Source organism: Stenella coeruleoalba (genome assembly GCF_951394435.1).
Source record: "Stenella coeruleoalba genome assembly, chromosome: 6".
In the NCBI taxonomy this organism is placed as follows: Eukaryota; Metazoa; Chordata; class Mammalia; order Artiodactyla; family Delphinidae; genus Stenella; species Stenella coeruleoalba.
The window spans coordinates 116,400,247-116,425,289 of record NC_137151.1 but is presented as its reverse complement, the minus strand read 5'-3'; the positions used below and the strand labels follow the sequence as shown (position 1 = coordinate 116,425,289).

Sequence of the window (25,043 nt, the reverse complement as noted above, 5' to 3'; positions counted from 1 at the left end):
TACCTGAGCATATTTCCATGATCTTCTTCAGAGGTCCGCAGGTGTACATTAGTCCAACAAGGATCCCGGCCAGATGCCCGGCGAAGGAAGTCCTAGGGGAGAAGGAAAGCCTTCGTGAGTGTTTGCTCTGCTGCGGACTAGCAACCACCTTCTCATCAGCCCAGGGCGCGTCAATTAGTCACAGTCTGCAGGCTCTCTTCCACATCACGTGTTTCACACTGAGCAGCATTTAACTTAGTCCCAAGAACAACATTTCCTATCTTACCAAAAAAAAGTACAATGAATAACAACAATGACATGTTTAAAAGGCAATATCCCTCCTTGACCGAGAAAAGTGGGCTGGCTCCTTCGGAGTAGCAGAGGCATTTTGTTAAGACAACCCATTACACTTCTTCCAGTGTTTTCTCTGTAGCTCTTATCACAAAACATAAACGAAACGCATTTTCTCTGAATTAAATCTTGAATTAGCTAGCCACTGTGAGGGATGGGAGCTATCTGTGTTCACCACAGAGCAGACCGCTACGTTTTTACACACCCCTGACTAGTGAGGCGGAGAGCAAGAGAAACTCGGCAGAAGAGATGTCCACACTGGGCCCCCCCAGCCCCGCTACAAATATGCATCTTTCAGTTGCTCAGCCAAGAAAACCCAAAAATGTAAACTTCAAGCTTGAAAGATGAGATAGAGCATTAAGTTGGTTCCACTCTTCTTAAAATAGCATCTAAGATTGGCAATCATTTCTAAATATAAATACAAGGCAAGCCTCAGCTAAGTATATGCTGAATGAGTAAAAGAGTAAATGAGAGAAGATCACCCAACGGGGCTCTCTGCCACCCCCCAGCTCTTCCTCTCAATGCAGCCCATACCCTGCCATCAGTTACTCTCCCAGAACTGAGGTGAGGTCATGTATGTCACTGCCATGCTGTGGGGATCGCCGTCTTCTCCGTTGACAGGACGCTCTAGCCTGCAGTCAAGGCCTCCCAATGCCTGGCCCTGCCCACCTCCTCCTTCCACCCTCACCTGCTAAACCCATCCCCACAGACCGCCCCCCCCCAAGTGCTCACTGGTGACCACAAGGCTAGGAGGAACAGCGCGCCTCTCATAAAGAGTCACGTCCCAGTGGAAGAGTTGCTCTTTCCTTCTGCTGCCTGGCAACTGAAAGTTACCAAGGAGCTGGATGTGAACTCCAAGGGAACAGTGACTTCTGTGGTTTTCATATATGTATGTCATACACCTAGGACTGTGCCTGGCACAGGACAGACACTCAAATATGTGTTGAATGCATGATTCCAGTGACCCAGGATGGTTTAACCAAGAGCACCAGGAGGCAAGTTAAAACCGCTGCATCTTCAATCTCAGAGCGCTGGCTGTGCCACGGCAGTGACCGAAACGTGGCGCTGACGTTGTCACCCACGCAAAACCTAGAATCAAATCCAATACACCTTGTGACCACGGCCACAGAGGACAGGGTAAAGAGGCCCTAAATGCCACAAGCAAGGCAGCCACAAGTGACTGTCATTAGCTCAGAGCCAGGGAAAGACTTGCTGGTTCTCAGGAAAGGAACAGGCAAGGGAACACTTCAGAGAAAAAGACTAAAGGAAGCTTTCTGTAGACAGGATGGCACTGCCTCTTGTTCCCAACAGCCAAGTCGATCACACTATTGCCCAAACAAGGTCCTGCGTACGTCTACACACACCGAAAGTCTCTCTCTCACACTCTCACACACACACACACACACACACACACACACACACACACACACACACAATTATCCCTCAGGACAGCTATTATTTTCATCAAATATATCTACCTCACAGTATGTTTAACCTGATAATAAAAACATGGGATCAGATACTCAGTTTTCCCATTTTCAGGGAAGAATAGTATCAACTGCGCTTTCCTTTAGCTTTTCCAAAAAAACCCAAAATTGTACTTATTTTATTCTATTTTTAGGCTAAATACACTCTCCAACTAGTTCTAGGAATGGCAAAGAATGTGGTAGTTTGAGGGAAACAAAGAAGAGGCCAGAATCAGTTTTTTAAAAACAGTAACCTCAATTTAACTGAAAAGAATAAAATACATCAATATTTTTGAAACTTATTAAGCCAATCTTTATGGTGAATCATATAGATATAAGATGACAAGGAAGAAAAGTTTCAATTTTAAATCCCAACCTATTAAACAATCAACCTTGAATTTCATTTACAAGTTAGAGTCTAATATAGTTAAATGAATTTTTTCTCTCTCTAAATGGGTTTGTAGAAGTCTGAGTTATAACCTAATTGCAAATAACTAGGCAAGGGAGGCTGGCAGACCAGAGACCACACAGCATTACCTGCCAACATTCAGCATTTTCCACAAAAGTCCCAACTCGACACTCCTGCTGTCCTTATCATTTTCTTCAAGTTCTACACTAGTGTGCTTCTTTTAAAATAAAAAACAAGAAGAGGTAATGAGCTTATTCAGTCAAAACTGAGAACCTCTCAACATTACACACAGAAAGGGGAGGATACCGTCAATGAAAAAGGAATCACATGCTTGTTTCAAGACGTATGTTAACTTGCTCCATGCCGTAGGTAACCATGTGACCAACTACCTCTCTTGGCCCTCTAAGAGATACCCATGTCCTGAGAGAGGAAACAGACCTGCAGACAGGAAATGGAGCTGGGAACCACCTTCTCCCCAGCAGGATGGGGCACCCCAGTCCTAGGATTAGGGTGCTTTATCCCCACCCCCAGGGGGTGCTGGGAGGCCACAAGGAGGCCCTGGGCTTCGGGGGAAGAAGACACATCTGGGTGCTGATCAGTGGCTGGGAACTACCTTCAAATGTAACAGCTTTAGAAACAGACTGTGTTATTATGATCATAATTATACATGCTAAACACGTTTCAACATTTGTGGTGTCTGAGCATGCCCGTGGCTCCACAGAAGCCCTCCTGGAAGGCGTGCACTCTCCTCTGTTCTTAGTTATACCTTCAGGCTGACACCCCAAGGGGCAGGCTGGGAAAACCCTGCTCTTAGGAACAGCTTATTCTTGACCTAAGCAGGTCTTAGGCTGGGACTGAGGATTTGGTGATGACCTGCCTCCTCACATCGTAAGTTAAGGTAATTCCTCAGGAACAGAACCACCATATTCAATGCTACATCCATGATCACACCTGGTACAGTAAATGGCCTGACACTAACACTCAGTAAACAACTACTGAATGAGAGGAGAAGTGGAATTAAAATAACACATAAAATGCACATATCTAATGTACATTACAACTGTATTCTAAAAACACAAGTCACACCGGTCACCAGTTAATAGCTGTTTTTGTACCAAATTTCACTGGGAGAGCTAATGATTGAACACAACACCTCCTCCCCTCCCTCCCCTGTGCACACTTGGACAAGGTATTACACAAAACATGTGCTCAATTAACATAACAACAGCACTAAGCCTATTATTATAGCTTAAAATCCATCACTGAGAAGCTTCACTTCTTCTGATAGCTCAATAGTGACTCTCTTGAGAAAATCATAGCAGCTATAATCAAACACTGACTGTGATGGTGCGAAGAGGTCACAAGAGCCAGATACACTGTTGCTGTGTGTGGTTACTCAGGTCGTACACTGCACACACTACTGTGAGAAGGCACATCATCTGTCCAGGGTCTCAAGAGTTCCACAAAGTAACTGACAGATCCAGCAATCAAATTCATGTCATTCTATCTCAACGTCAGAGCAAGTTAAGTACTGATGTAATTTCATCTTAATAGGGGACAATACCATAATCCATTAGTTCTTAAACTTGTCCAGGTTCTAAACCCCTTTAAATATCTGATAAAAGCCATGAATCCTGTCTGCAGAAAGACTACACATACACAAAATATGTCATTTATAATTTTAAGAAGTTCATAGATGGCTTGCATCCTATCCATGGACCTCTCACTAAAAATCCTTGCCTGAAAGCAATTCATCACAAACAGAAGAATTTCGGACATCAGCACCAAGTCTAAGCAGTTATATACTCAATTGGAAAAACATTTTGTTTATACTCAAATCCTAACACAGAGGCAGCCATTTACTTAGATTACTTAAGTTTATGAACATGTCCAATTTCTTTATTGGCCCATTGCTCTCTAATGGTGGAACCTACATCTGGGTTCAATTTATTTCTTTCTAAAATCCAACTTTCTGTAATTCTTTCAGTTAAAGTCTGAGACTAAAAACTTCTGCTAGCCTTTGTATGTTCGAGAAGGTCCTTATTTCTGCATCCTGTTTTGTTGACAGGTGTAGTGACCTACTACTGCTGCTATGAAATGCACTGTCAATTGGACAGTCATTCTTCTGCAGGTAACGTCTTTTCTCTCAGCCTTTGAGATTTTCCCTTTGTGTTGGATTTACTATCATTATAGAACAATCATTCCAGGTGTAGATTTGTTTAATTTACCCTCCTTGAGATTTGCTGTGTTTTTTCAATCAGAGGTCTCATGTCTTTCTGGAATTCTGAAAAATCTTCAGCCATTGTTTTTTGTCCTATGGACCTCTAGATATACAGCACTTGTGTATTTCCTGACTCAGAGTGGGAGCTCATGTTTATAGAAAAAACTATAAAAAAATAAAGAAAAAAGAAAAAAAGATGAAAAGCAAATATCAAATCAGTGTTGCTACATATTACTTATAAGGGACAGTGACGGTGGAAAGATAATTTGGGAGCAAAAGTAAGATTAAGATACTCTTGTGGATTACATGTCAGTTATATCTCAATAAAGCTGAGAAAAAGATATTACTGTGGACTTTAGTTACTCAAACTATATGCGGATATTATTAACACCAGCACACAGTGTTCTTTCCTATGATGCCAGCATTGGCCGATCCTCACTCCTTAAACAGGCTACTTGTAAGGCTGAGCTACCTTACGTGCTTATGCAAATGTTCCTGCTGTCATGTGCACTGCTGAAGACTCAAAAACTAAAGCTATGATTGAAATCTGGGATAAGCTATACAGGTCTTCTGTTAAATGGCAACTTCTTCCCACAGATGAAGAGGCTGCCCTCTCAGGCACAGGTCAGAAAGCAGAAAATGAATTACTCTATGACATAATCTCCCGTGTATGCAGAGCAAATGACCTCATTAAGGGCGTAACTTGATGGAGACACAGCGTTGGACAAGGTAAGATAATAAGGCAAGGTAAAAGGCAATCAGCTAGAAGTGGCCTCTTGTACTGTACGTTCCAGAATTTCCTCCTGTAAAAGCAGTTACTATTACCAGATAGGGACTGAGCTGATCAGAAGCTCTGGGGTTTGGGGATCTTAATAAAAGGTCCCAGACTGGCATTAGAGCAACAAGATGAAGCAAGAATTTTTTCAGGTTTAATGAATGCCACTACAAAAAATCTTGATCGTATTGCTTCTTCCCAAGATAAACTATTCTTAAGCCATCTGTTTCTATCTGTGATGCTGTCTTCAGCCACACCAGCCTGTGTCTTTGGCAATGGCAATCTGGGAGAGACTGGGTCTGTATGTCCTCTTTGTTTCTCTTACCATACCTCCCTCATTCCGCCCCCGTCCCGCCCCACCCAGCCACCTTTGGCTTCAGAAGTAAAAACTAGTCACCTGCCAATATTACATCCTCGCAAAGGCAATGCAACCTCTACTACTCTTGCTGGTTTAATAAACATGGCTCCAACCTCAGACATAGGGTTGGGAGCTGACTGCTGACATTTACTTCAGTCCCGGACAAACATGACCTGGACAAAAACAAGCATTACAAAGGTGGGAGAAGCCTCTTTTACAAAAGAGCTTCCAATATAATAGACGACGCCCAGCAATTCCTTGGCTCTCAAGCCCATGTCTCTCAGCCGGGCAGGAAGAGAATTCCATGAGCTGGTTCAAGGAAGTAGCATTCATTCATTCATTCATCCATCCATCAAATATTCACCGACTGACTACTACTTAAATAAGACAAACACAGTCACTGCCTCACAGATTTTACAATTTGCGGGGGTAACAGACACAGACAGACAGACACACAATAACTGCAAATTGTGGGAAGTGTAGGAAAGTGAGTCTCCTTTCCCTAGAGTGGTCTGGGATGGCTCTGTAAGTGGCATTTAAAGTGACACCCACAGGATTTGGAGCTGCCAGGTCACAAGGTGAGGATGGCTGCTTCTGGCAGGGAAAAAGCACATATGGAAGAGCTGCGAGGCAGGGAAGAACTTGGTGTTTTAAAAGCACTGAGCGGCTATCAGGTGGCTGAGCACAGTGAGGACAGTGAGCACAGTAAGGACATGGGGTACAGCATGCGAAGAATTTAGAAAAACAGGTGAAAGTCAGGTCCTATAGGCCTTATGTGCCATGCGGAGGAATTTGGGTGGCTTGATAAGTACATTGGGAGGCCACTGGAGAAGCTTAAACAGGAGAATTCTTAAGAGTGATCTATCCTGTCTGCTGAGAGAACAGACTCTAGAGAGGCAAGAATGGCCAGTGTAAGCAGATCAGGAAGGAGGCCGATGTAGCTCAGGTGAGAAACGGTGGCAGCTTGGGAGAGGCTGGCAGCAGTAAGAGTGGGCAGCAGTGAATGGCTTGGGGTCTGTTTTGGTGGCGGAGATAAAAGGACTTGTTGATGGATTCAGTGTCGGGGGTGAGGGAAAGGGAGAAAGCTAGGCTTTTGGCTTGTGCAAGGAGATGCACGAGGGAACCACTTGCTGAGATGGGGAAGATGGGAGAAAAGGGGGAGGGTGCGGGGAGAGCCCAAGTGCTCAGTTTTGTTGTTTACCCCGAGATGCCTGCAGGACAATCAAATGGCAATAGCTAGGGGAGTGTTCAGTAGGTAGCTAGATACCAAGTTGGAAACTGAGAGGAAGAATGATTCAAAATATTGCTCACATATTTCATTTTATTTGACTCCTAGACCATTTGTATACAATAGGACCATGATCTTATATCTTTAAGTATATGACATATAATGCATTATACACATGCAATTATATGTATAATATCTAAAAACAAGATTTAAAAGAAATACATAAAAACAGCAACAGATAATATGGGGAAAATACATCCCCCCCCCCTTTTTTTTTTCTTTGCGGTACACGGGCCTCTCACTTGTGCTCAGCGGCCGTGGCTCACGGGCCCAGCTGCTCCACGGCATGTGGGATCTTCCCGGACCGGGGCACGAACCCGTGTCTCCTGCATCGGCAGGCGGACTCTCAACCACTGCGCCACCAGGGAAGCCTGTCATCCCCTCTTTTTTAGTTCCAAATTTCTTATAATAGTGTTTTAGTGATTTCATTATTTTTTTTTTTTTTGAAATATAAAGGGAACAGTAACTGAGCAAGGCTCCCATTTGAAAAACAATATTTCTCTCATCGTTGTGGCGGATAAATCTAAACATTTTCGTTGCTGTTGGGGTAAATCGTCAAGAAAGCTTTCCCCCATGTGGCACATGCTAGGGCTTTTAAAATGAACTCCAGATGAAAATCATGATCACTAGCTTTGTGGTATTAATAAGTTTCTTTAGGAACTGTGTTGTTATTCTAATCTCCTTCAAAGCAAAATGAGAAGTTGTGCCCAATTAAATGAAAGAAACAAGTGAAATTACATGCAAAATAAAGGAATAACCCAGTACACTTAATTGGAGGACAGATGTTAAAGAGTCAGTGTAATTCCGTACGTGAGGCCGGTGTTCTTCTCCTCCTAGACACCTCCTAGAGTCCCCTTTCCTGTATCTTCCATATCACTGCTGAGTAGATTCCAATAGCCCAAAATCTCTCCATCTGCTCTGCACTGCCCCCCGCCCAGTCCTGCCCCACCCCAAGCTTGAGCCATTTGCAAAAGCCATGCTTCCACTCTTCTCAACTTTGTATGCACCATTCCCTTTGCCCAGCTAAGCCCTAGCAAAACAGCCTTCCTGGTCTGCCTTCCCTCAGGACAAGGCAGGGGCTGCTTCTGGGCTCCTGCAGTATAGTCTGAGTTCCCCTAGCATTTAAGGACCTTCCCTGTCTGCTGACTTTTCTGCCGTTGCCCTGCTGCTTAAGCTACTGGCTACCAACCCTATCACACCCAATGCCCCCTTAAACCCAAATATTCTTTAATGCTCTTTCTATTTTCTTGTAATGGAATTTATAAATAACTTACCTACACGCATACTTTTAAAAACACAGACACAACAAACACGTGCAATCTCAACTCAACACAATGCCCCAGTTGTAAAAATTAAGAAAGAAAAATTTAATTCACATAGTAAAATACTATGAATTATAAACGTTGAGGCAGAACACCACCAGAAGACATATAAAGTCATCCTTTGCTTGCCCCTCTATGTACGGAATCTGCACGAAGGTGAGGTTAAAAAATGCAGGGAGGTACAGATGGGCTTTCTGTGACTCAAACACCACAGGCAGGGTTCCACTGGTCACGTGATCTTACGTGAGGGTAACTAACTTTTGACTCCAAATCAAGCAAAGCATAATACAATTTTCCCTTCAGTTACATTTACAATTCAATTTACAATTTTCCTGGAAAAGTCACTGTATATTAAATCTATGCCAAAGAAAAAAAGTCTTTGTGTTTATATGAAAAACACAATCAGGTTTGAGGCTCGGATAATCACGAACAGGTTTTTTACCTACAGAAAAGTCCTTTCAACAGACTGGGGTGTGGGGTGTGCAGGACATTGTTGTGGAAGGGGACGGTCCTGCGTGCTGCAGGGCAGCCGGTACCTCTGGTCCTCACACACCAAATGCCAGTAGCACCTCCACTAATCATCATGACACCTACACACAGTCCTGTAAATGTCCAAGATCCTTCCTGGGGACCATGTGACCTATCCCAGTGGAAAACCACTAGCTTAGCACACAGCAAATGCTTATTAAATGTTTGTGGAATTGATGACCTTTAATCATTAGGCCTCAAAAATATTTCTTTTCGAAGTACATCTCATGTGACCACATCATGCACAAATTCCAAGGATTCCAAGTAAATTTACAACATATTGAACTGATACGCAAGAAAACTTCCCACCACAACTGACACGCACGTGGGGAGCGAGACTGTTTGGAAGAGGCCGTGATCACTTCCACGCTGCGCTGTGGCAGAATAAATGCAGCTTGGCACATGAAACCACTCTGCCATCTGCTATTACTACAGACGAAAATATTTCTGGATACCACATGAATGATTATGTGCACATCACCTCCAGAAAGTAAATGTAAAATGAAAGGGAAGTTGGATTGTTTATAGCCTGATTTTAACATATGCTACTGTTATGACACAAATTGGCCTTTTGGAGGTATTTTCAGAAGCCGTGTCATAACTGGAAATCCTATGGCCCTATGGTAGCTGGGCTCTTTGAGGTTGCAGGAAGAGACTGGCTTAGGTGACCCTGATTAATGCGAGTTCATCATGGGGTACACAAGGAAGAGAGGACGGCAAGGAACAGTCTCGACTGTGAACTGTGGCAGTAACTACGACACTGTGCTTGTACACCAGGACACAAATGGACAGGAAGCCCTTGCCAGGTGGTGATCTTAATCCACTGGCTCTCAATCCTGGCTACAAAACAGAATCTCTTAAAGAGATTCTCAAAGTTACAGCCCCCTGGACTCCACTCCCAGAAATTCTGCAGAATTGCTCTCGAGTGGGACCCTGACACTGTTGGGTTTGTTGGGTTACTTTTTGATTATGTTGTTTTTAATTTAATTTTAATTTTGATTATGTTGTTTTAATAACAACAATTTATGTTGTTTTTAATGTGTTGAGGTTGAGGACCATTGATCTTAAGCCAAAATTCAAATTCTAATGAGATTTCGGCTGGCATAGCAGGCCAATAAGAAAAACATTTTGAGTATTGGCAAGACTCTTCACCCTACAAAGTACCCCACAGAAGTGACATCTGTTTCCCTCCTTGGGAAGTTGGTCTTAATATATTCCGAAATGCTGCAAGAGAAGTAGGTATAGCTTTGAAAATACATGCAAGGAAACATATGAACTTACTTCAAAAGATTTACAAGTTCTTTGTTCTTATAAAAATATGATAATTTAGCTAATGTACCCACATATTCAAGACAGTCATATACACACAGTCAAAGATGAAGACAGTAAAGAGCTAAGGTAACCCCTCAATCCCTAAATCCAACAGAAAGACTGGGAAACAAAACTGGATCATAAAGCTAGCCTATAATTTCAGAAAAGGTAAATACTACTTGTGGTTAAATCTGGTCTGAATCAAAATTCTAACTATGAATGCCCCACCTATTACATGACTCAAGAGACCTGGGCATGCCATGCATATCACATACTGCTCCTGTAGCAGCTTTACTGGTATGCCTGTAAGGCACAGTTAATGTTGAACAAGAGCACAGAACCACCACCTGCAAAGTTCTGAAAACAGCCCATATTTGTTTATGCAAGACAACATGCTAGGCTGAACATCTATAGACAAAGTAACCCAGTGAAGCCATGAGACCCATGTGGGCTCATCTGAGGAACACTGTCACAGTTAAAGATACACAGTTCCACCTCTGATGGAGGCCCAAGCAGGGCAGGTGTTCCCTCATCTCCCTTCCTGTCAGCTAGAGCACAACTGTGGGACTGACACTTGGCCAATGAGATACACCTCATTCCTAATCTTGAGAATATGGCGATGAGAGTCCAAGGAAGCAGTGGCAATGGCACAAGTGTCCATCCAGTTCTCACAGGTTTTTTTCCAGCCCAAAACTTCAGAATTCTCAACAATTCTAGAAGCTGCTTGGTATCCTTCTAATAAGTCTTTTGTGGTTAAATATGCCAGAGTTAATTTCTGTTTTCAGTCAAGAATCCTGACTGGTAAGGAACAGGTACATATATGGATGCTGAGGAGATATGTGGCTCTATCTTCTCCAGAATTGCTGGCCTTACGCTGATGTAAGACAGGAGCTGTTGGTCAACTCCGTCAGCATGTGGAGAGAGCTTTCCTGAGAATGAAGCTGCGGTGTACAAATTCTAAGATGGTCCTGGTGATACCTGATTCCTGGTATTCTTGCCCTTCATAAATCCTTTCTCCCTGAGCATGGATGGGACTACAACTTGCTTCTAACCAACAGAACAGAGCATGCCACTTCCATGATTATGTTACATAGGACTGTAATTTCTGCCTTGCTAGCAGACTCTTCCTTGCTGGCTTTGATGAAGGAAGCTGCCCTATGGAGAGATTCAAGTGTCAAGGAACTGAGACTCTGGCTGACAGCAGACAGCAAGGCTCTCAGTCCAACAACCCACAAGGAACTGAGTTCTTTCAAAATCTACATAAGCTTGGAAGCAGATCCTTCCTCAGTCAAGCCTTCAGATGAGACCTCAGTGCTGACACCTCTGTTGCAGTCTCGTGAGAAAACCTGGAGCAAAAGACCCAGATAAGCCATGCCCAGCCTCCTGACCCACACACACCATGAGATAATAAATGTGTGTTTGAAGCCACTATGTTTACTATAACTTGTTACATGGCAATAGATAACTAATACAGAAGCCAACACAGGAAAAAACAAAAAACAGAGACAGAAGATAGAGATAGAATCCTGACAACATTGCTTGAGTTGAATCCCAGCACATCTGACGTCTCTGAAACCCTGAAAAGCACCACTGGAAATTTTAATTATGTAAGCCAACAGAGGTCCTTTTCTTTGATCAAGTTAGTTTGAGCTGGGTTTCTTTAAACTGTAACTAAAAGAACCTCAATTAAAGTGTCCAAAGATGACAGAGGCAATGTAGAACCAACAGATCTCTAAGTCTCAGAGAGAATTCTGCTCTACACTATTTCAGTTCCCGTGTTGGCCAAGACTCCAGGTGGAATGGAGGGCTTGAATATTCTACTAAAACTGTCAGAAAGGATGTTACCACACTAAAGAAATATTAACCCAGATGTTCAAGTCACTATGAATTTCCAGAACCTACACCCTTGAACTAGATACAGCTCCATTCGCCACGTGTGGGAGAAATAAAAATAAAATTGCAAGGATTAAAAGAGAAGATACACATAAAAGTGTCTCATATAATGCCTAATACATTGTAGGTATTAAACAAAATTGTGAGTCAAAATCCACCCACCTCACTTTTTTAAACTGAAAAACACTATTTGTAATTACTCATTTACTATCTCTACTCAAGAGCTCTTTGAAATCCATAGATACTTTTATCCAGTAAGGTGTTATTCTCAGGGACTCTGATGCGCTCAGACTTGTGTGAGCTTCATCCACCCGTCTTCTCGTACCCACAGAAGACAGCTCAGGGGCAGTGAAGTGGTGGCAGCTCTTCCAAGGAGCCAGACACTGATTTCAGGACCTTCCTGTGTTGTATTTTTAGTCCTCCCAACAAATCCATGAGACGGGTACTGTTACTGGCCCCATTTAACTGATGAGGAACAGTAGAAGCGACACTCAATAAGTGTGTGTTGAAAGGAGAACTGAGTAATGGATCCATCCCCAGTACCACTCACTGATGGATACACCTCTGCCTGCCTTTGCTCAGCTTCTGTGTGTCTAGGAGAGCATAAGTAGGATGTATAATCTGCCATGAGGAACATGAGAACAAGACTCCACATATACAACCAGGAGCCATATAACTGTTCACGTAACACAAGTCTAACAATATAATGGATCATGTTTTACCCACAAAACACTTCCAAAAAATGAATTAATCTACTCTGATTTCTAATGTGCACCTCTCAACAAACTTTTTCAAGAAACAATGTGTGCCTTTTTCAAATCTACTGAAAAATTTGTTTCACCAGGTGGTTTTAATCTTCTTTACTATTTTCTAAGAACTTCTGCCGCCTGTTCCCCATTCAATCTTTTTTTTTTTATTGTCGGTTCTGCGCTGAACCTTAAGAAAACTCAACTGAAACTGACATGCAAAAATCTATGAAATCCAGATCAAGCCATCATTAAAAACGAAGACCTCTGAGGAGGATCTTAGAATAATATGGACCACAGGAAGAACACCTCTCTCATTAGTTGGGCAGTCCACCTCTACCTGACAGGGAACAACAGCTCTCATGAGTCTTTTCAGACTGAATACAGCAGTGCTCCCTGGTCCATGAGTTTGCATTCCAAGGTTTCATTTACCCAAGGTCAACCGTGGTCCAAAAATGTCAAATGGAAAATTCCAGAAATAAACAATTCATAAGTTTTAAATTGTGTGCTGTTCTGAGTAGCATGATGAAACCTGTCACTGTCCTGCTCTGTCATGCCCGGGGTGTGAATCATCCCTTTGTCCAGCATGTATGCCTGTTAGACACTGAGTAGCCATCTGGGTTGTCAGATCGACTGTCACGCTATCACAGGGCTTGTGTTCAAATCACCCTTATTTTACTTAATAATGGCCCCAAAGCGCAAGGGTAGGGATGCTGGCAATTTGGATCTGCCAAAGGGAAGCCATAAAGTCCTTCCTTTAAGTGAAAAGGTGACAGTTCTCCACTTAATAAAGAGGAAAAACTGTACGATGAGGTTGCTAAAATCTACGATGAGAATGAATCTTCTGTCCATGAAATTGTGAAGAAGGAAAAAGAAATTTGTGCTAGTATTGCTGTCACACCTCAAACTGCAAAGGTTTGGCTGTCATAATGTATGACAAGCACTTAGTTAAGATGAAAAAGGTATTAAATTTGTACAATAAGATATTTTAAGAGAGAGACCACATTCACATAACTTTTATTACAGTATATTGTTATAATCGTTCTATCTTATTATTGCTGTTGTTCATTTTTTTCTGTACCTAATTTATAAATTAAGCTTTATTATAGGTATGTATGTAGAGGAAAAACATACATATAGGGCTCAGCACTATCCATGATTTCAGGCATCCGTTGGGGGTCTTGGAACGTATCCTCGGAGGAGAAGGGGGGCCTACGGTACTCAGAATGAGCCAATCCTGTATCATTTGAAACATCGTTGCAAACAATGTGCGTTAAATAGTATATGATCAGTATGCTCAAGACATTGATAGCAACCATATGTGGTGTACTCAGAGAGACACGGGAGTGGAATTTATGAATTTTAAATGAACTTTTACTGTTTCTTAGGGCAGATCTTTAAAATTACTGCTACAATGCAAAAAGCTTAAAGACAGGTGTTTTCAACCTTCCTGTGTCTAGCTATAACCCTTCAATCACTGTGGTTGTGACTTGAGCCATTTCTCAGTCCCTGCAAACACACCTTAAATCTTTTGCCATGAAAGCCATTTAGTGCCTAACTCTGAGATTCTCAGATTAGAGATCTGATAACTCCAGAACATGACTAAGACCGCTATTATTAGCGTAAAATACCTGAGGAAAACAAAACCAAATACGAACCATAATAATGACCATGATGAAGGAGAAAATTCTTCCACTTTCAGAAAAACCAAAATTCTTTATTGGCAGGAGGAAGAACTGTACAGAGGACCACACATGCCACTTAGCTTTTCCGCATAAACAAGTTTTACTGGATAAGATCAGGAGAAATATGAGAGGAGCAATGAGTCAATGAGAAATGTGGCGAAGACTCATCATAACCTATGATCCTTACTTTTTCACTCCCAATTAGACTCCTGAATTAAGGAGGAGACTTAATATTCCACAAGGTTATTTGGCCACCACCTATCCGGGTAGGCAAGCTCTTAGGAATCTCACACTTATTCAAAGTGAACTGTCTTCCACGTGGACTCTCCCCTCATCCCTCACTCAGCAGCACACAAGAGGGAAGAAAAGGGGAGGAGGCTGCCATGAGTCAGTGATCACGGCTCCTATTAGAAACCTACCATAAGTACACATGTGGTACCTGTGCTGAAACGACTTTAAGGCAATTCTCTAATGGGAAAATACAAAAAAACAAAGAAAAAGAGAAACATTAGTAACAGAGAATTTCCATCAACACCATACTGGTTATTAGTAAAAAGATGTATCGAATAGTGTTCATTTCTAATTCATAGACTCCACTAGTATATTCAGTACAAAAGAGCACTGCAAGTTTATAAGGCCATTTTTCTGCCGCCTGCATGGTACTGAATTATTTAAAACTCATTTGAAAAACACACACACCTGACAGCTTTTAAAATATCGTTTGACAACACCGTTTTCAACATCTATAAAAATATGTGCTAGAAAAGCAGATTCTGTATACTCTGTCTTTCATTAGCAAGTCCTGAAGTATTTTTACCCACTGGTGCATCACACTTCACAAAATCACTTCAGAGGAATAGGAAGTAATGTGAGCCTTTGTTCAGAGTTCAACTTACTTGGTTTATATCATACAATGAATTTATATCACCCTCAAAGTAAAATTAACTGCTTCACCAAAATCTGCACAATGTCAGTTACACTGGGACATCTTCCCTCAAAAGTTACAGGATCTAAGCCCTCACAAACTGACTCAGTAAGATCTCATCAAATAAATTCTACAACTTTGGATGCAATACTGATGTTGGAATACACCTTAGAAACTCAAAGACATTGTAAGGATTATATATCAATATTGTTTGGATCATAAAATCTCTATGTTTTCTTTTAAAAAGAATTTTTGGGTTTAACAATATTAGTCCAAAACTTTAATAATAATAAAAAAGTGATCTCTTAAAACAGAAAAAAAAAATTTTTAATAAATTTATTTATTTACTTTTGGCTGCGTTGGGTCTTTGTTGCTGTGCGCGGGCTTTCTCTAGTTGCGGCGAGCGGGGGCTACTCTGCTGCGGGGCGCAAACTTCTCATTGCAGTGGCTTCTCTTCTTGAGGAGCACAGGCTCTAGGCATGCGGGCTTCAGTAGTTGTGGCGTGCGGGCTCAGTAGTTGTGGCTCGTGGGCTCTAGAGCGCAGTCTCAGTAGTTGTGGTGCACGGGCTTAGGTGCTCCGCGGCATGTGGGATCTTCCTGGACCAGGGATCAAACCCGTGTCCCTTGCATTGGCAGGCAGGTTCTTAACCACTGCACCACCAGGGAAGCCCCAGAAAAAATTTTTTTATGAAAATATACACCCTTTTAAAAGTTGATTTAGCTTCCTCCATACCTACTTACATCTGCTTTTTCATATCTACTGCTTCAAGTTTTCCTTCTAATTTTCTTAATTAAACCTGCCATAGACTTGTCCATTTGATTCGTCTTTTTAAAGATACGGCCCTCCAATTATCTATCATTTTTTCTTTTTAGTTTATTAAATTTTGCTTTTATCATTATCAATTTCTTCATCCTCTAATCTTGTATTTATTCCTTTTCTAGCTTAAGTTGAGGACTTCATTTATTTACTTTTAAAACTTCCTTACTATATTATAAAAAGCACTTAAGAGTTTGACATGGAGTGCTCTCATTGTTCATTTCTAAAGGTTTTTTTTTAACTTTCCTCTTAATCATGGAGTTATTTAAATTTCCAAGTGATTATGAATGATTATTGGAATTTTTTTTTCCTTTTACTGATATTTAGTTTTTAAAGTCTTTATTATTACTTTGTGATCAGAGAATATGGCCTATAAAATCTCTATTTTTAGAGGTGATTGAAGCTGCCTTTGTAGCCTGGTACACAGTCCCTGTTTATCTTATTATCTCATGTAGGAATGTGTGGTCTCTGTGTAAGATGAGGCTGGGCCGACGGGCCCAGGCACTGCTGGGCACTGAGGGGCGCTTCAAGCATTCTAGCCCCCTTGCTGAGCTGCCTCTCAAGCCTCCTGAGTGTTGTTTTCTTTTTTGTCCATTTGAATTGACTTTGCCTTCTAACTCAGCACTCAGGTTTTGCATCTGACTTCTTTCCTCTCTAGACTTCTGAACTCGGGTCAGTAACTCAACAATTTACACTTTGCCTATTATCTTTAGTTGGGCCAGCCACCCCAAACTGTCTTTATTCAACAAACATACACTTTTGAGTAACTGTGATAGGCCAAGCACTGTTTTAGACACTGGGAATACACAGCGAACAGAACAGACTATAGCTCTGCCCTCCTGGAACTTAGGAGGCACAGGTAAGTTAAGACTCATGAAAATATGCTACTGTTAATATTTTAATAACTCAATTTTTCCACTGTAAATAATGCATGCTCACCATAGAGGATCTGGCCAAAAAACGTTGAATAAAAACAATAAATAATTCCATAACGTTAACAAGTAATAATATGTTTATGTGCTTTTCTTAGTCCTTTTGGTGACTATTTTTACTTTGGAAAAAAACTGAAACCACATCATATGTAATATTTTGTATTCTACTTTCTACCCTTATCTTTTGTTTTGTGTTTTTGGCCTGCTGTGCTCAGCTTGCAGGATCTTAGTTCCTCGACCAGGGATTGAACTCAGGCCCACGGCAGTGAAAGCGTGGAGTCCTAACCACTGGACCGCCAGGGAACTCCCTCTATCCTTATCTTGATGATCTTCCAATTCCATTAAAATAATCTCTGAAAATAGCATTTTAATGGCTATATAATATTCCATTACAACATGATTTATTAAACCACTTACCTACTACTAGATATTTAAGTGGTTTCCAATTTTCCAACACTTCATGACAATAAATATACTCGCGTCAAAAAAATTTTTTTTGTATTTACAGTTATAATTTGGACAATTTCCTAGAAAGGTAATTACCAAACTAAAGGGTATAAACTTTTTACAGCTCTTGATACAGATCATCAAATTACTTTTCAGAAAGTCTGTAGCAAGATACAGTCCCATCAGAAGTTTATGTAAACTCCCATTTCACCAAACTCTTAACAACAGTAATAATTTTCTAATCTTGTTGGTTTAATAAGTAAAATAGCTTATTATGTTAATTTTCTGTATTTGGTCAACAATGGATTTTTATGTTTTACATTTATTAGTCACTGATTAATTTTTTTTCTGTACATTGTCTATTGATGGACTTCTTTCTTGCAGTTATTACTGTTCATTGCAAAGATATGATCCTCTTTTTCCACATATATTTCTAACTTTTTTGCCTTTCGTTTTAATGTATAATGTATTTGGACCTGGAAAAAAAAGTGTTGCTTTTGACTTCATTTGAGGTTATATTCATTGTTTTTAGGTTTAGAAATTTCCTCCCAATTCAAGAACTGAAAAATTTCCCTCACACAGTCCTAGACATTTTTCAGATGTTGTTTTTTAAATCTTCTAAACATAATCTATACGAAATTTGTTTTGGAGTACCGTGAGTTAAAGCTATAAGTTTAATTTCTTCCAAATGGTTAAACTATTCTTCAAGTACCATTTGCTAAATAACCCTTATTTTCCCCCACTGATTTATGATGTTATCTTTATTATGTTTGTGGCCTATTTTGCCCTAAAAAGACGTAGGGGAAAAAAAGTGTGTCTTAGAATCAAGGAACTATATAGTAATATAAATAATAGAAGAGATATGTTGCTAGAAATAAAACTTGTTATTTATTTGACCTGTGTGTTATAAATGACTACAAAATTAAAATGTTCTACTCTTGAATTCAGAGGGGAACAATGTTCATTTAAAGAGAGATAAATTAGAATCAAATTATTTCATCTCTCATATAAGCTAATGAGAAGCCAAGTTTAAATGGAAGGAGCATTCAAGTAGTCTACAGCCTCTTCTCAGCTGGTTATCACAGAATAATTGATGTACTAATGATTTCAATTCATAGCACCGACTGTCTTCATTTTGTACAATTTGAACCAAACCTGAATGTAAATGGAAAACAGTCCTCTTGACTATTTAACTCCCAAGACTTTTAACTAAAAAATCACTTAATACTGCAGAAGAGGAAGGGGGAAATTAACAAATATAAAGAACTTTCTATTTAAAAACATTCCTCCTTATACTGAAATGGGAAGAATTAAGAAAATACATCAGGAAGTTCCAGAGATGTGATTTATCATCTTACTAATTGAGAGTGAAAGTTGTAACATTTATCTCCAATAGTGTCTCCTGAAAAAAAAATTCCAAACAGACCAAAGTGCATATTCTAAATACTCCAAAGGGAAATAAATGTGCTTCACAGGGTTCTTTTTTTTCATTAAAAAAAATATTAGTAAAAAAAAAAGTCAACTCAAAATAATTGCTACAATTGGTAATTAACTTCTCAGATTAAAAAACACCCTTTTTCCTGTAACACACATTATACAGAGCTCTTTAATTTAATAAGATGTACTTATTGATATCACCTTTTAACTTAGGGCATATGACTTTTCTTTGATTTTTAAAAAATTCTATCTTTTAAAAATAGCCTCCAGTTGTCATTACCTGAGACATCCAATACAGTAAATCCAAGTCTTGCACCTGTCACTAAGTCACCAGAATTGACCATTAACAAGCCTAGTTAGTTAAGTACAGATTGGGTAAGTGCTATCATCCACACATCCACAATTACATCACAGCATGATGGCCAATTAGTTTCAACCTGAGTAGTGAACCTTATTCCAGACAACTCTGTGTTCAACTGGAAAAACAGCTGCTTCCTTATTTCTACCTACTGTTCTTCTCTGCTGTTCTGAGCCAGCCAATTGGGTGAAGCAGGCCTGAAACAAGGTCTGAGTAATTTACAGACAGCAGGAGTCCTCCATGCTGGTGTGCTCTAGTCGGGATGGAAATTTCTCATATCTACCTCTGTGTATGACATGCACATTTTACAGTGGAGCCACAGCAGTTCCATTTAACAGAAGACAAGAGGTGTCCATACACCTAAATTAAAACTTGCTTAGAAACCATGCTACATGGCTAACTGAACACTACTTCTGGGTTACAAGAGGGCAAATAAAAGGAAGTTAATGCTTATATACACGGACATTCAGGAGTGATATCTCACAACTCTTCATTAAAAATAAAACCAATTGTCACAGCCAAGAGGAGCTGCTATGGACTGAATTTTGTCTCTACCCAAATTCATATGTTGAAGCCCTAACTCCCAATGTGATGATATCTGGAGATGGGCCTTTGGGAGATAATTCGGTTTAGATGAGGTCATGAGGGTGGGATTCTCATGATGGCATGCTCTCATGCACTCTCTCTCTCTCTCTCTGTCTCTCTCTGTCCCTCCCCCGTCATGTGAAGACACAGTAAGAAGGCATCCGTATACAAGCCAGGAAGAGAGTCCTTGCCAGACTCCAACCATGTTGGCACCTTAATCTTGGACTTCTAGCCTCTAGAACTGTGAGAAAATAAAATTCTGTTGTTTCAGCCAGCCAATCTACAGTATTTTGTTATGACAGCCCAAGCTGACTAACACAGGAGCCTAAGGATACATGAAATGTCATGTGGTATTCCAGATAAGAACTTAGAACAGAAAAAGGACATCACATGAAAACTGGGGAAATCTGAATAAAGCATGGAGTTTAGTTAACAATAATGTGTCATATTGGCTTATCAACTGTAACAAATATACCATACTAATGTTAAGATGTCAAAATTAGGTGAAACTGGGTGCAGGTTATGTGGGAGCTTTCTGTATCTCTTCACAATTTTTCTGTAAATCTATAAAGCCATTCTAAAACATAAAATTTATTTAAAACATATAAATAAATCCTGTCTTCAATCTACTCCCAAAACAACCTATCATATCATTTCTTGATTTTCAGTGTAAAAGACTTTCTGTTCTTAGCTATAGTTTAGAATAAATCTTTATCCATTCATATCAGCCAAAAAAAAAAATCCCCATAGACACTGGCTAAGTTATTATTTATAGAACTTAAAATTGTACTGTGTACTTAAGATTTCTTAGTATATATAATCTAATAAGAACACCCTGAAATTCAGTATCATCACTCTAACAATGAACAATTATAGCGTCCTGAAAATATGTAGAGGACACAAAGACAAATCACAGACAAGGAAATATAACTTACTAAAAAGGAAATAAAAAGTTGTCCCATTTCACTAACAATAGAAGTATAAATAACAGCAAGAGAATAATTTTTGTTACATATCAGATTTCCAAAAACCTTACAGCAAATATTCAGGCTGGCCAAGAAGTGGGGAAGCAGACACTCTCATATGCTGTTGGTAGGCTATAAACTAGAACAAACTTATAGAAAGCAAGTTGGTAAAATGTATAAAAGTGCCATGAAAATAGTTCAAATCCATTATTCTAATTCTGGAAATCTACTCTGAGGACATATTCAGACCTGGGAGCCAAGACTAGCAAATGATGCTTTGATAGACATCCTCACTTATAATTTGGACGATTAGGTAATAAAATTAGCATGTAAAATTAGTGAATGAGAAAATAAAGGAACCACAACAGGAATCATTATACACCATTAAAACTGAGGCTTTTGAAGAGCTGTTGCTTATAACAAGTTAAATGAGAAAATAGGAAATATAATTGCGTATAAGGGAAGAGGTGTGTGATGGCAGAATGCTTAAAGTAGTTTTCTCTGGGAAGGAGACTATGGGCAATTTGTTTTCTTTATCATACTTTATATATCGTCAACTTTTCTACAATGAATATATTGTTCTTTCAATTAGGAGCTGAGAAATTAGGTTACACTCTCGTTCAGCTACTGCTTTCTTTTCAGTTTAATTCTTTACGTAATATAACCAGTTTTTTAAAGAAACTGTTACATTAAATCTCTTATAAAAGAAAGAAGAAACTTAGTAGTCAGATACAATTCTTTTCTGTTCTTAATGCACCTCCTATTTAGCTTGAAGCTCTTCCTATGGTGGTCAGGGATGGGCTCAGGACAAGGCTGGGTCTCCTCTCTTGCCACAAACTTGGACTCCAGAGCTAGAGAGATGATTTACACATTCCCTTTCCCTCGAAGAGTTCCAATTCTAGTGGGAGGGAAAGTTCTCTGCCTCGAAATTTCTCATTCTCATCTCGTAAAACCTAACTCAAGGGAATCACTGCTTTGGTTAAGTACTGCTCTCACCTTGAGTCCTGGTCAACTGGAAGCCCTCCTGGAGACAGACAAATTAACTAACTCCTTTATATAACTTATATAACCTTCCTTTACAGGAGTCTGTAAAGGGAAAAGGGAGGAAATATATCAATGGACATCCAAGGAATGCAGAAGAAAAATCTGCTCAGGAGAGTCCTGGGACGTTGATTCAAACTGAACTCTTTAACAGGCTGTGAAAACATGTTTCAGTGAAATAAAACAGAGGGTGAGTATCAATTCTATATATGCAACATTTGTCATCCAAGTTTAGTAGAAAAATGCAACCGTCCCAGTAGATACAAAACAAAAGATGCAATTGTGTAATATAACTTCTTGAAAAACAACTTAATCCGCCCTTGAAGAACAGGAATCTCAGACAGCAGCCCTCTCTCCTCTCCATGGGCTGCCATAACACAGCCCCAGCCCTGAGAAGACCACAGTTCCTGCTTAGCTCTCATCCATCAGGCCATTCTTGTCAAAGGAGCATTCTCTCCAAAGCACAATTAAGTATCATTGGATTTACCTATTTGCCACTTGCTTGCTTACACAAACTCCCAATGTATATTTTAACCCTATATCCATTCAGGTTTTGTTTTATTTTCTACTAAGTTATTGAATACGTCTACATTTAAAAGGCTTGGAGAGGAATATTATACTTTTTGGGAAAATGTGGCAACTTTTACACTTCATTGTCTCCTTTGCTCTAGATAACCCCTTTCTCTTGAATTCTCAAAGGATTTTTACGAATAACTTTATAACTGAACAACCGTTACTAGCATTTCTGGTTTAGGTGAAGTCTAAATCTGTTAGCATACATCTCCATATACAGACAGCTATCTTGAGAGCTCACTCGGTCATTGATAAGCCTTGTAAACTAGCACTTATTCTAATGAAAGACAATAAATTAGTAGAAATCTGGAGTCACAGCCTGTTCATCTCATCGCCACCAAAGACCTGGCAATCTAATCCTCTTTCGCTGAAGGCAATAAATGTCTCTGATCCTATAAATGTATTTAACTCTAGTTTAAGCAACTAGTAGCTGCTTTAAAGCAACACCTCCCAAAATCTTTGTACTGTGTCCCACAATAAAAATACATTTTTAGAAATATAGCACACACATACATATAGCTAAAACAAAAGTTCCTTGAAATAATACCCTTACCACATTCAACACTAACCCATCTTTCTCTTTCCTTCCCTCCCTCCCACTCCCCTCTCTTCCTTCCTTCCTTCCTTCCTTCCTTCCTCTCTCCTCTCCTCCCTCCCTCCCTCCCTCTCTCTCTCTTTCTTTCAAATGCTGGTTGTGACCCACTACATTGATTTCAGAACGTTTTAAATGATTAGAACCCACAGTTGCCAACCACTGCTTTAAAGCCCTGCTATTTGATGAGTGGTGATGTTATGACTCGTGGTACCACAGCATCTCAGCATGGATTCCTCCCCAGGCCTCCACCCTTGGCTCTCTTCTGCTTTCACTCCACTCTCTCCCCCACTGCCCAAACACTGCCCTTTGTACTCCTTTGCTTTTCATTCTAGTTTCCCTCCCTTTTTTTTCATTCAACTCGTTGACATTACGTAGGACAAATCTCCCCAAATGTAGTGACATAAAACAACACTTGTTTTCTTCCACTCACAGATTCTGTGGGTCAGGAATTCAGAAAGCACAGGGGGTGACAGGTCTCTGCTCCACAATGTTGAGGCTGAGGGGACTCATGGCTGTATATAATGGCCACTCACTCACAGGTCACGCGCCACTTCCTCGTAGCATGGTGGAATCAGGGAACATGGGCTCCATGGGCAAGTGTTTCAGCTCACAAGGCAAGAAACTTCTTGCCTCAGAATTAACATGGCACTTTTGCTGCCATCTACTGATTACACTGCGTCACAAATCCACCCAATTCAGGGGGAGGTACACTGGACCCCACCTCTAGGTAGAGTGGCAAAGTTCTAAAAGAACATGTGGGACAGGAGATGGTGTTACCGTCATCTTCCAAATTGCTATTCCCCAACCTCAGTTCTAATTCCCAAGGCAAAAATCCAATAGACTACTACGTAGCTAGATCCACAGGGGTGTCAACTGACACTCAAACAGTATATGCCAGCCGAATGCACTTTTCTTTTATATTCCCTATCTCAGTACTACTGGGGAAGAAAGAACTGCATGTTGCATTTTAGATGAATATGCCAGAAGCACCTTAGCACAAAATGTAAGCAGACGCAAGGAGAGAACTGAAAGTAGGACGGGAGTTCCCTGCATCTAAGGAATTCTGTCCTGTGTGGAACACAGGCAGATCTTATAGTCAGTCCCTGTAATGAGAGTGACAAGTGGCCATTCTCCTTCAGACAGTGTTAACAGTTCATGCTAATTAGCAACCGTTAATTAGCAATTTCAGTGGTATACAATATACGTTCTCACATACTTCACTGCTTCCCTTTCTCTGCCATCCCTGACTGCATGAAGCTCCCCATCTTTCCTTTCATACAAGCTAAGAAACGGTCAAGAGTAGTGCTAGAGAGGCAGCATGAGAGCTGGGAGCAGCGATTCTCAAAGTGTGCTCCATGGGCCACTGGAGGTCCCAGAGGCCCTTCCAGCAGTTCATGAAGTCAGAACTATTTTCATAATTATACTGAGGTATCATGTGCCGTTTTCCACGTGTTGATGTTTGCATTAGTGGTATAAAAGCAATGGTGGGTCCAACTGCTTGTGCCTTGGCCGCTTGAATCAAATGAACCAAGGCGGTGACTCCAAACAGTACCAGTAGTCGCTGTATTTTTCACAGCCACACATGCACATTTAAAAAGAAAAAAGAGGGCTTCCCTGGTGGCGCAGTGGTTGACAGTCCGTCTGCCGATGCAGAGGACACGGGTTCGTGCCCCGGTCCGGGAAGATCCCACATGTCTTGGAGCGGCTGGGCCCGTGAGCCATGGCCGCTGAGCCTGCGCGTCCGGAGCCTGTGCTCCGCAACGGGAGAGGCCACAACGGTGAGAGGCCCACGTACCACAAAAAAAAAAAAAAAAAACAACTAGTGATATTTATTGTCAATGATAAAATTTGAGCTTTAAGGTGAAAATTAGAATTTTGCAATCACCTCCCCACTGTGCCACCTTGGGAGGAGGGTCACTTCTTTAAACACAACCACCTACCAGGGCCCCAGGACATGCAGGGAAAGTAAAAGACCATGTGAGGCAAAGATGTCACTGAAACAAGGGACACACGAGAACTGTAAACGCAAAAGCTCC

General features: G+C 40.6%; 1 protein-coding gene across 10 annotated transcripts in view; it reads right to left on the bottom strand.

Moving 5' to 3' along the window:
* RHBDD1 (rhomboid domain containing 1) overlaps positions 1 to 25,043 on the bottom strand; it is a 117,977-nt gene that overhangs the window by 63,331 nt on the left and 29,603 nt on the right. For 9 of the 10 annotated variants that reach the window (XM_079925320.1, XM_079925324.1, XM_079925319.1 and 6 more), the window contains one exon: positions 4 to 92. In XM_079925320.1, coding sequence (XP_079781446.1) covers positions 4 to 92 — 89 coding nt within the window. Of the gene's footprint in view, positions 1 to 3; positions 93 to 14,305; positions 14,436 to 25,043 lie in introns of all 10 variants that reach the window. The other variant, XM_079925317.1, reaches the window with a different exon arrangement.